Below are 13445 nucleotides of genomic sequence, written 5' to 3' on the forward strand. Positions count from 1 at the left end.
CTAAACCATTATCCAAAATCAAATTCAATCATCCATTAAATCCATTCAAATCCATATCCAATTCTAATTAATCAATCCAAATGTCATTAACCATTCTAACACACAATTGCATTAAACCGGCCGTTCAAATTCGTACAAACCATAAATTCCAATTTCCAAAATTACATTCATTCCAAGCATGAACCATTCAATGTCCAAAATCCCAAAAAAAACATTCATAAATCATTTCATATACATTCAATACATCGTTGCAACTATAATTCCAAATTTCTAACTACATCTAATTACGACCATAACCAAATTAATTTACATACATACGCATTTCAATGCATTTCAAAGTTACAACATAGTTTCATAACTTCCCCATGATAACAAACATTCATAAGAGGGAGGCATGTTTATCTTCTTCTCATCAAGGGCTAACAACAGTAGATCCAAGTCAAGGATGAGGAGAGGAACCAAAGCCAAAACCCTCTTCTACCACCAACCGATTTGGAACCTGCTCCAATCGCCCAATCCACGTCTCAGTAACTCTTCAACTGACAATTAAGCAGATTGAAAGTCACTCCATACTCCAAAGCAACACCTACATTACAACAGCTAATAAGAAAGGCAAGTTCAAACCGCAACGACATGCATTATATTTCAAACTCATTCAACAACATCATGCATAACTCATCCAATTACACAAGCTATTTTCAACCAAAGTTTTACTAACTAACAATTAACAGCGGCAATCCGGTTACTAATCTTATTACACCTTCCAATTTTCTCGCATCCAACCCTGTTTACAGAAAACCCATGGCGGTTTTAAAGCTATGAGCTAATCGAGTTCAACATTTTTTTAACTAGCTTGCGCTTACTAACATAATTCATTTCAAACTCATTTTCCCTAACAATAAACTATAACATTACCTTATAAACATAACTAACCAACCGGTCCATGTCGGCATTTTTCATTGTTAACTGTGCCCATTGACCAATCATTAGCAGAATTCCACTTTTTTTTAACAGCTGACTTGTAACTCATTCACGGTAAAACCATACTAACTCATAATTTCGAGTAACACTAATCATCCAATATATTAGATCCACCTACACATTTACACAACAAGTTTACCTGATTTAACCTGCACTACAAATCCATGGCAAAAGAAAAACCAGAAGGAAGCTATAGCGGTAAATTTATGATCATCAAACTATAGATAAACAAGACATCAAATAACAAGAATCGTCACCGCGTTTTTATTGTTTCCAAGAGAAAAGAAAAAAGTACGAACAAAACCCAAAAAATAAGAAGTTTTCAAATCAAAACTAATAAAATGCCAGAAATTACAGATAAATGATTGGTTACACAGAGGGAAGGTATTAACACCCAAAGTATCATACGTACTCATATGGAGCCCTTTTTTGTGTGCATAAGTGTTTTTGTACAAATGATGTTTGTAAACAAATAGAATGAGGGGATGAGAAAAGAACTTGTTAATTATATTTTTGTGTTTGACAAGATCTTCGGACTTGTGCCTACGTACCAACATAAAAATGAGGGATCAAAACCTCGTAGTTCGTGGTATCAATTTCAAAGTGGGTGCATTACTTTTTAACAAAAATTTAAGTTTGAAAGGCACAAAGGCATAAAAATGGTTTGAATGAGTTAGTTCTTTTTGGATTATGAAATTTTTAAGTCAAGTATTGTTAAGTTTATTTACAAGTTTGATTAAGAAAAAAAGTTTGAAAATGCAATGGCTTAAGGCCAAAGTTTCTAGTTTGCAAAAATGGTCAAAGTTTGAAAATCTACAAACACAAGCAAAGAATATTTTTGAAAGGAGAGAGATTTTGAAATTAAAGAAATGGGGAGGAGATGAAGAGATTAATCCTAAGTAAAAATTTAAAAGTTAAGAGTTGAAAAGATCTGACCAATGAGCTGCAATCCAATAGACAAGAATGTCATATAGAAACCCAAATTCCCTTGGACTTTTAGAATCAAGCAACAAACAATGCACAAAATCTCAACTTGAAGAGCAAAACATCAAATAAAGATAATCACATTCAAGCTTAGCAACTCCGTGATCTTCCTCAAAGTTTCTCATGCATCAGATGAATTCCAAGATGGCACAAATCACAGGTTCAAAATAACAGCTTCATAATGATCATGTTGCAGTGAACTTAAATGGATCTTCAATGATGTATCATATGAAGTTTCAAATCACAAACACTTGGTTACATGAAAGTTGGCATTGGCCAAGTCCTTTGCATAGGGAGTGTTGCCTAAATTCTAAGTCTAATTGTCTCAGATCAAACCAACAGTTCACACAAGATATTTTTTAGGGTTTTTTGTTCTTATTATGTATATTAATGGTCAAAGACCACACAAACAATCAAAATATATCACACAATATGGTCCAAGTGGACAAAGTGGAAATGACATTAACATAAACAATTAGAATGGTATGAATAATGACAAATGAATAAGGCTTAAAAAATTAAATTGCATTTAAAGTAAAGGACTTGGAAATAAATGTTAGTTGTTAATGAGTTAAAAGTTATTATTGTTTTTGCTTTGCATTTGTTTAAGTCATTCTTTGGATAACACTCAACCCATTTATCACAAGTATGGATCCTTGAACCAAGACATCTTCCAAAGGAAGGAAAAAATGATAAGTTTCCACACAATACCATGAAACAGGGGAGACTTCCAATCTCAATAACTAGAATGCTATGCCTTTTGGATCAAAATTTAGCGCTATGTTAAGCAATCGTAATTGGACTTATGTAGAAGTCACAACTATTTGAGGTCGGGCAATAGAATTTTGGTGTTAATGCATGTTAGAGACATAGTAAGATGAACTATGCTCATGAAACATACCACACACAAAAAGAATATGCAAAGTGGGGAACCTAATCTCATCCATACTTATGTTGATTTTGCAATTAACTAGCCTTAGGATATTGAGATATTATAGGTCCATGACATGAATGCATAAAGAAGGGAATGAGATGAAGATGGAGAGGAAATGGATCAAACTCAAATTGGACAAAGGAGGACTTTTACCAAGTTAAGATCATTCATTCATTTTGGGATATGGAATATACATTCCATCAATCCCCTAAATCCAATGATCTTAACCTAACAAAGTCAAATCAACCTTGACCAAAGCCCAACATCACAAGTTAAACTCACAAAGTCAATTAAAATGGCTCTACACAATTAATTTGGCATTTAAACAATTAAAAATATTAAAAATAATACATTAAATTAAATATGGTTGGTCAATTTCCTAAAACCTCATCAAAACACCAAAGAAATGGTCATGAGATTTATCATAGGTCAAACAAGGTCAGAGGACCTTGGAGAAAAAAAATTCAGAATTTTTGGAGACTTAAAAGTATTTTTAAACAATTAAAAATATTCACAAAATCAATTAAATCATGAAAAATTTTAATAATGATCCAAAAAATAATTTTAATTCAGAAATATTTACAAAGCCAAATCTTGTTTTCTCTTGATCAAATACATCCATCAACCATATTTTCATGATCCTCGAGTTGAGAAGTCCATGATTGACCAAAAATGTCAAAAGTCAAACTTTGACTTTGCCTCAGTTAACTTTGTATCAGATGAATCCAATTCTTACAATCTTTAATGAATGGGATCTCTTGGGAATATTGGATAATGTGAATGGTTCACTTATGATGTATTTGAAGTCTTTGAACCATACTTCAAGCTTTGGGATCATGCCTTGGCTAAAAAGTCAACCAGTTGACTTTGGGTCAAAACCCTAGTTAAGGGTATAAGATGAACTCTGGCCTTGAGGAATTTGAGATGGAATGATCTTGAAATTGATTCTTGTTGATGGAAGTCACTTGATCACTTGGGAAGGATGAAGAGTTTGAAATGTTGAAACTCATGTCAAGTCTTTATTGATCAATCTTTGAAAGCTCTTGGTGCAAAACCCTAACTTAAGACAAACAAAGTAGAAAATCTTTGTGTATTTTCAATAGGTTAGTAATGCAAATATGATAGATGTCATGTAAATGATACAAATGATGGTGGCATCTTAGGGTTGAAAATTAGGGTATGACAACCAGGTCCGAGGGCGTGGGCGTGGGCGTAGAGGCGTTAGTGGCGGCTTGTAGGCGGCACTTGAGAACTTAGGCACGACGCATCAGCGTTAATGAGGCGACGCTCCGGCGGTCGGCCTTTGGTCGACATGCTGCAAATTAATTCTAAATATTGCTCCAAGGTTTTGGTCGTTGCTTGCAATTTGAATTTCAAATTCAAAGTATACAACACTTCATGAAGTAGTGCATTGTATTATCATAGGTGAATCATTGCAACATATGGTGAAAATGTGTTGTTTCATCAAAATATGCAAACTTATGAAACAACACATGCATGATCTATAAATACATGATTCTGAGTTCGAAAATGATTCACTCAAAATCTGTACATCCTCTTAAACATTCCAGACACACTTCCTTGCATTCGAGTTCTTCACATGTCTTGTGCAGACTCGATTAAAAAGTTAAATTATCCTGTGTATTCTTACTTTCCGACTCTAAGACATCAAAGAGAGTGCTTGAAATACTTGTAAGGAAACTGACTTTGTTCACGATTCAACCTGAATCCATTTAATCTTGTCGAAAGAGAGTGCATTGATGACTTTGCTACACTCCATCTCAACTTCATCAATGCATTTTTGATTTCCAGAAGACTCCTTCATCTTTCTTCCCATCTTAAGTTGTTGTTGTTGTTATTAAGTATCAAGCTGATGCAGATCTTCTGAAGGTAAGATGCCTCTTCATTGGATTTCTATTTATTGCATTTCTCTTTGTCTTTGTTAATCTATGCTTCTTCTCCATGATAATTTTGTTGTTATTTATGTAACCACAATTACCATATCTAGTATCAACCTCTTCCTTATACCTTTCCTCATTTATGTAGATTACATGACCCTATCTCCAACTATTGTGAGTCTTGTGATAGTAAGTCTCTTTTTCAAAGGTTATGCCTTCCTTGTATTTTTATTTTCATTTGTTAGGCTTACGCCCCACCTCAATGCTTTTGTGATTGTTGCTTTTGCAGGTCATAGTACCTCTTATAATTTCAGTCTCATCATTGATTCTATCATCATTTATGTAAGTTCTCGTCCCCTGACTTCTTATGTTCTTCTTATGCTTCTCCTGGTTAGTGTTTCCTTTATTAATCATGTTCTTTTGATTATTATTTTTCAGGTTTCTCCCCTGATGATCTTTGTCCCTTTTATACATGTCGCTCCTTGATGACAGATTGTCATTACATGATTTTTATGAGTATTTGCGATGAATTCGATGAAATCTTAAGTTAAAGACGAGCTAAATATAAAGAAATATGAAGAAAATGAAGAAGTCGAAGAAACAAAGCAAAACTAAGAAACCGAGAAGAAATTGTGAAGAAACGAGTAATTTTCAGCATAATTTACATCTTGGCGCAGGGTCTTTGCAAAATGGAGCTAAAAGAAATATCTACATTCTGGAATAATCATGCACGCGATGGAAAGGATCGCACGCGATGCAGCATGTTCAAAATCATGTGCGCGGTGGAAAAGTATCACGCGTGCGATGAATTGTTTTCTGGGCTTTTCTGACGCATTTTGACTGCTTTAAAATGAGAAGTTTGATACTTTTCCAAGGGTTACTAATTTTGACTGTTTTTGGTATTATATTTTGAATTATGAGTAGTTAAAACCCTCTAGGTAAGATTGTGCTATAATGAACTTATTTCAATATTATTTGGCAATATATTGATTTGACTTTGCATGGATGCTTTAATCTATAATTCTATTCAATTGTTTCTCAATCGTATTGCTTTTTTTGTGAGATACTTTTTTAATCTGATTTTGGACATATAGGGAATACTAACTATTAGTCTATGTGTTAGACCTAAGGCAATTGTCATGCTTACGCTGGTTAACTAGGAATAGGAAATCCCAGGTAGTGGATAGTGAATTAACGCTTTGTTGCATCACCTAATTCTGCTTATGCTAATGGACTAGGGATAGGAAGCCCCGAGTAGTGATTAGTGAGCTATATCACTAAGGGATTCGTTATAAATGTTTTGTTAATTCGCTGTGGTATTATATTGATGAGATTGTTCATGTAAGGTATCAAACATCAACAATGGAGAAATATAGAATTCTAGATACAACCTAACCGCTTTCATAATTTTGTCTGAACTCTTTGTTATTTTCGCTTTGAAATTTGAAGCCCCCCTCCCCTCATTTACTATTTTCTACGCATTTGACACTTTTTGTCTTGTTAAAAAACAGTCCATATGAATTCGATATTTTATTACTACAACACTATCGATACACCTGCCGAGAAGTCACCAAAATTTTGACATCGTTGCAGAGAACTATTGATAATTTCAATAAGGCAACACCTGTGCAATGTTTAGTTTTTTTTATATTTTTATTTTTGTTTTCAATTATAAATATTTTATTTTTGTTTCTTCTTAATTTTTCTTTTCTATTTTTTCTTTATTTTTAGTTTTATTGTTAATTTTCTTTATTTAATGAAATGTTACTAAGATATTTTTCTTTTTGTTTAGATGCAAAGTCAAGACAATCATGCAAGAGGAATTAGCTGATACTTTAACAAAGTTCATAGCTTATATAAAGGAATGTGGAGTAGATAACAGCCCATGAGAGTCTAACCATCTGCTGCTTATTTAACTTACTTTAATACATATAACCGAATACAACCCGTGTTAATCGATTACATCACTTAAATTATTCAAAAAGATGACACATGTGCAGTGTTTAGTTTTTTTATATTTTTATTTTTGTTTTCAATTATAAATATTTTTATTTTATAAATATTTTATTTTATTTTCCTCTTAATTTTCTTTTTCTATTTTTTTTCTTTCTTTTGGGTTTTATTGTTAATTTTCTTTATCTAATGCAATATTACTAAGATGTTTTTCTTTTTGTTTAAATGCAAAGTCAAGACAATCACGCAATCACGCAAGACAAACTAGTTCTTACTTCAGCAAAGTTCATAACTTATATAAAGGAATGTGGAGTAGATAACAGTCGGTGAAAGTCTAACCATCTGCTGCTTATTTAATTTACTTTGACACGTATAACCGAATACAGTCACGTATAACCGAATACAATCCGTGTTAATTGATTACATCACTTAAATTATTCAAAAACTGAAAAACAGTTAGCAGGCGATGGAAGTATAACCATAAAGCAAGAACAACGTATGAGTTAGAATCTATAATTTATAACATACAAGTTAGAGTCAGTAATTTATCACATTCAATCTTATTGTCTATAAGATCTTTCCAACAACTCTAATGATTCATATATCGAACAATTAGATCATTAATCAAACCACATAATTATATCATAGTAAACGGGATAATTCAATTAAATAAACTACCTCATAATAAAACTATATAATTATTAAATTTGTCGAATAAGATGTGACTTTGTCTTTAAAAAAAATTACAACATTTACAAAATTAAAAAATATCACAAATTCATTTTTTTATTTCAAATTTTAAACCTATTAATCACACAGAATAAAATAGTATAAGATATAAATCAACTAAATTTTAAACAAAATTTAATTCTAACATAATTTGAATAACAAAATAACGGCAATATCTAATAATGAAAAAATTATTTCAAATAATATTTACTTATATTTTAGAGATAAAGTAGACGAGTTTTGCTTTATCTCCTGAAATATATATTTTTTAATTCCCCTATAATATTATTTTTTGATTTTTCCCCTAAGAATACAATTTGAACACTGAATTTAGGGGTAGACAAAAAAAAATTACATGAGAGACATAACTTGTACGTTTAAGAGGGTAGAAAGATTTCGTATTTTTAATCCTATATTTTAATTTTATTTATAAAAAAATAATTATCAAAACAACATTGTTACTCATGAAAAAAAACTAACATTTAACCCGGATACTAATTTTGACCAGCCATAACCAATTCTTATTGATTCAACTAACCTGTCTGATCAGATTTTTAAAACAATGATTTTTAAAAAACCATGACCTATTACAATTCTAATAACCAAACTAACTGAATCATTATTAATAATAATAATCTTCTTGCCAGCTCTTTAATATTGTGGAACGATAATATTTTGGAAAGATGTTGGGCTGGGATGTGAGCATTGTTGTACCCAAAAACAAAACAGTTGGTCGAGTATTCAGGAATAAGAATAATCCAACCTACCATCACATAAACTGCCCTGGATTAACACATAATTATTATATTTCCTTATCTACATTCCACACTAATTATTATTTATTTAATAGTAATAATAATTGTAATATTCTTTGTAAGATTTCTCCATTTAATCTATTGTTTAAATACACAATTATTTTTCTTCCTTTTATACATTATAATATCAATCATCGGGAAATTAATAATAAAAATGTAACAACCTTTTCTAAAAATTTAACATATTATAACTAGCTCTTTTACGACACATAAATTTCATAAGTGAATCAGCATAAAGAAAATGCTAACAAATATTCCTAAGATAATATTTAAAGAACCATATAAGAAAAATTCTAACAAAGACAACATACCTGTCAAACATTGCCACCCCTCGGTTGATGACACCAACACCTTAAAAAAAATCCTTAATTTCATTCAGGAAACCTGTTATTTGTCATATTTGGCAAGAACATGTTCTACTAGTGTCATCTGATCTAATGTCAAAATAAGCAAAACTTGATGATAATCTTCTATTGACTTTAAATAAACTCTACAAAAAAAAGTGAAAAACAAATTTTGTACACCCTTTTAAAGCTTTACAACAGAAAGCACTTCAGAAAACGTTCAATCTAAAATCTGAATATACAAACAAATCAATCTATAACACAAACTAGTGGAAGATAATCATGTTTTCTCAAATTCAATCTTTGCTTACAGACGGGCGTTCAGAGTTTCCTTTCTCTTCCTTACTATTTGAAACACGTTCAGAGTTTCCTTCCGCTTCCATACTATTAGAAACACGCTCAGAGTTTTCTTCGTCTTCTTCGTTACAAGTAGACGCGCGGCGATTTTGTAATTGCAATGTATATGCTTGATAACCAGTTGGACTGCAGAGCTGACCCGAGTTACTGTTAGTAGATTTTTCGATATCAAGTCTCCCTGCAATAAAAGGAATTGGCCTTTCAACAACCGAGGGCAACGGTTCATCATCTGTTTCCAACATTTTCACAACCTGATCCATCGTAGGCCTCGCATATAACTGTGGATGAGAACATAAAACAGCAACCAGCACATACTTCTCAAGAATTTCCGGTGTTCCAGATTCTGGCATACCATCCTCAACAACATCCAAAGCCCTATTGTTTCTAACTAACGACCAGGCCAAGTCGCTGAAAGCAGATGGTTGACCATCCTCATTCGTTTCAAGCGCCTTTCTTCCACTCAAAAGCTCGAGAAGCAAAACACCAAAACTAAACACGTCACTCCTCTCTGTCAACTGTCCATACAAAGCATACTCAGGAGCAACATATCCCATAGTTCCAGCTACCCTAGTACTCATATGAGTCATTCCCTCAGGATTGAACTTCGCCAATCCAAAATCCGCTACCTTAGCTTCAAACTTCTCATCCAAAAGTATATTACTCGCTTTAATATCCCTATGAATAATCGAAGGCTGAGCACCATAATGCAAATAAGCCAAACCCCTAGCCGTGCCAAGCGCGATCTTCTGACGAATCGGCCAACTCAATTTCTTCTTCGAAGAACCAAACAAATGATCATAAAGACTCCCATTCTCCATCAAATCAGTAACAATAATCCTTTGATGACCTTCTAAATTAGTCGTCGCCGTACAATAGCCTCTCAAAGCAACAAGATTAACATGTCGAACACTCGCAATAACTTCAACCTCATGACTAAAACTCGCATCACCAGCAACCGAACAATTCTTAAACCTTTTCATTGCAACTTCACTTCCATCCGATAATAAACCTTTATAAACATTTCCATAACCACCACTTCCAATTATATTATCCCTAGAAAAATTCCTAGTTGCTTTCTTAATCTCATCAAAACTAAACCTAATCAAAGTAGTACTCTGGTTCATATTATCCAAACCAGAACTCAACCCTAAAATAATCTCGGTTCTACTACTATTACCCTTCGAATTCCCACTCTTTTTCTTCTTATATCTAAAATAACCCCAAAAACCACCAAACAATAACAATCCTAAAAACACAAAAACAGTAACAAGCACAATGACAATGGTGTGATGCTTACTACCAGAACCCGAAGACGACGAAAAATCGAGACCGAACAAACACTTAGCAGTTCCGATGTTAGTAGGACCAAACTGATCGGAAAGTGAAGCGGCGTAAATCGCGGTATAAGATCTACAATCAGAGACATTACTGACGGTTACTCCGGTCAATGAAGTAAGAACTTCCGAGCGTTTCGCTGTGCAGAGAGCGCAAGGAGCGTTGTTATCAAGAGATACGTTACAGTTCGATTGAAGAGATAGAAGCGCGGGTGGCGAAACTTGTTGTTCGAATTGTTGTTTGGTTGTGATGTTCATGCAACCTTGAGAGATCCACGAGGTTTGAAAGCCGCAAGAGGGACGAATATCGAAATTAGGTTGAAATTCGTCGATGAAGGATTGGAAAGAAGACCAGCATGATTCGGAGGTGTTGGGAGGTGGAACGAAGAAGCCGGTGCGGTGGAGGTAATCGGCTTGGACGAGGTGGAGAGCTTGGAGGATGTAGTGGCACTGGGAGCCGGAGGTTGTGGAAGGTCGTGAGCCGTCGCCGATGTGGCGGAGGAGGGTTATGTTTAAGGGACATGGTGTGGCGGAGAAGGAAAAGGAGGGGAAAAGGAGGAGAAGGAAAAGGAGGGGAAAGAAATTGAAGAGAAGTGACATTTGAGGTGGTGGTTTTGTTTCAAATGGAAGAAAAGTGAAAAGGGTCGGTGAGTTTTAGCATTAGGAAGGGAAAAGGAGAGAGAAAGAGAAAGAGGAAGAGAAACAAAAAGGGATAATTCAAATAGCAATTTTTGAGTGTTTGACTATGGTGGAGTTTGTTTGTTCATGGTGTGTGTCTCATGCATTATCTTATTCAACCTTTAGTCATCCACCCACCAAATAAATATGTTTTTCATTATTTTCCTTTAAAAAAATTATCCAATTTAAGTCCTAATTCTTTTAATAAAAGTTAATAAGATTAAGGGGTCTTTGATTTGGTTTTATAAAACTGTTTTTTAATTTTTAAAGTTTGAAAATTATAAAATTTATTATGTAGTCTAGTTTTCTAAAACTAAAAAACTAAAACAAATTTTATAGATTTTTTGTTTTATTGTTTAGTTTTGGAAATTAGGGGGAAATTTTTTTAAAATGGGTATATTTACTTTAAAACAATTTTTAAAATTAGATTATAAATATGTTTTTTTTCTTCAAAACTCTTTTTAAATTAATTTATAAAATAATTTTTAAAAGCTAAAAATTAAAATTCATTCCAACGAACCATAATTCTTAAAATTCTTTATGCTGAGATTTTTTGTTTTTATCATGGTTTGAAGTTGTGTGGATACTAGTTTTAAACATACATTGTTTCTTTCTAATTTGGTTATTGTTAATAACCTTTTTTATAAGGCTTTGAATGTCCATCACAACACAAGTATGGTAATTTGATATTGGCTATTAAAAAAATCAGAGGAATGCTCTGCTCACATTGCATTGAAAAGTCATATTTCTGAAGTTTGAAAATATTCTTATTATAGAAGTTAACCTTTGGAATCCTTCATACACACTAAAATATTTCGTAAATGAGATATTTTTATTCTTGTTAAAGATTAACTTCTTTGTTTTCGGTCAAGAAGAATCTAATACGACTTGTTAGAGTGTCTACTATGTATTTCTTGTCACGTATTTGTTTATCCTTTATCCTTAAAACATCCTCCTATTTATAAGTTTCCATCTCCTTCTCTTCCCATTTTGATCGACTCTTCATATCCTTCATAAATTTATCTATCAATAACGTTTGTCGCCCTCATAATTGTCATATAACGTCTATCTCTTCACTAATTATAACTCTCTGTCATAATGTATCACCCAGTAACCGTTTCTTATGATCTACAAATGACATATTGGTCTTGTCATCGGATCCGACTTGTATTAATTGGACTATTCTTGACTTTATGAGATGTCGACTCCACCTTGCATTCTCGGCTTTACTCTTCGTCCTCTGATAAAACTCTCTGTCAACCAAGTAATTTATTTTGGAACCAACCTTACCCCAGAAAATCAATGACAACTCAGCGGTCTCATGTGTTTTTATCTGTTGTTTTATGTAAAAGTCATTAAAGTGTTATGAAACAACTTCCAGGTAATCAACATGTCTTGATATCAAATCACATAGCCTGTTCTTATCATGAAAGTCCTCACTAGTTGATGATGAATGAACAACAAAATTTGAACCTTCTAAAATATATAAACCACATATTTTAGACCATTTAATTGTGATCACTTCATTATAAGTAATCTTTACCACCCCATGTTCAACTCTAGTCCAATATCCTAGATCATCAAACCTGTTTATGGATATCAAATTTCACCTGAATTCCAGAACATACCTCACGTTGTGAAGAAGAAACTCACGATCATTGAACATTTTAAGTCTGACCATATTGATACCATGAACCTTGCAAGATTTATTGCCACCTAAGAGAACTATTCCACCTTGCTCTAAATTCAAAGTCTCAAATTTCTTGGACACGTGTGATAAGAGTAACCTGAGTTTATAACCCAACTATCTTCTGTCTCCAAACTCGACACCACCAATGCACCAACACTCTCATAACCATCATCATCTAAAGCAACCGCAACTTGAACAAAATCATCATTATCTTTTCTCTCGGGAAAATTCCCTTTGAAGTACCCGATTTTCTGACAATTATAGCATTTTACTTTGAGTTGTCAAACATTTTTTATTTAGACATCCATTTACGCTCATGTCCTCCTCTTGATACACTTAAGTCTTCATCATCATATTAATCTTAAAATCTTTTAACTTTGAAAATCATTTGGATCTCACAGCCGCTTGGACTCCCGCTAAAGTAATAGTACCTTCCTTATTGTCATACCCCAAAATTTGTCTGTTAATTTTTATGATAAATTGATTCATGCATGACATTCATTTCACATTTGCATTCACTCATTAGCATACATTCTCATATAAATTATAAATTTTAATTTATTTATTATGTGATACAGATATAAATAATAATAATTTTGGTTATCTGTATGATATAAATAAATTATATATATATAAATAAAATAGTTTTAATTTAACGATAAATAAAAATAGATTTTAATTTTAATTGTATAATTAAAATTTTAAATTAATTTTATTTGTTAAAGCTCATTAAATTATAATAACTATT

At 32.6% G+C, this 13445-nt stretch overlaps 1 protein-coding gene across 1 annotated transcript; it reads right to left on the reverse strand.

The window, feature by feature from the left end:
• Positions 1-8740: 8740 nt before the first annotated feature.
• LOC127126195 (probable LRR receptor-like serine/threonine-protein kinase RKF3) lies at positions 8741-11110 on the reverse strand. Its single transcript, XM_051055080.1, has one exon. It carries the CDS (start codon positions 10927-10929, stop codon positions 8935-8937), a length of 1995 nt encoding a protein of 664 aa, XP_050911037.1. The 5' UTR covers positions 10930-11110; the 3' UTR covers positions 8741-8934.
• Between the last annotated feature and the right edge of the window lie 2335 nt (positions 11111-13445).

Source organism: Lathyrus oleraceus, chromosome 3, assembly GCF_024323335.1.
Source record: "Lathyrus oleraceus cultivar Zhongwan6 chromosome 3, CAAS_Psat_ZW6_1.0, whole genome shotgun sequence".
NCBI lineage: Eukaryota > Viridiplantae > Streptophyta > Magnoliopsida > Fabales > Fabaceae > Lathyrus > Lathyrus oleraceus.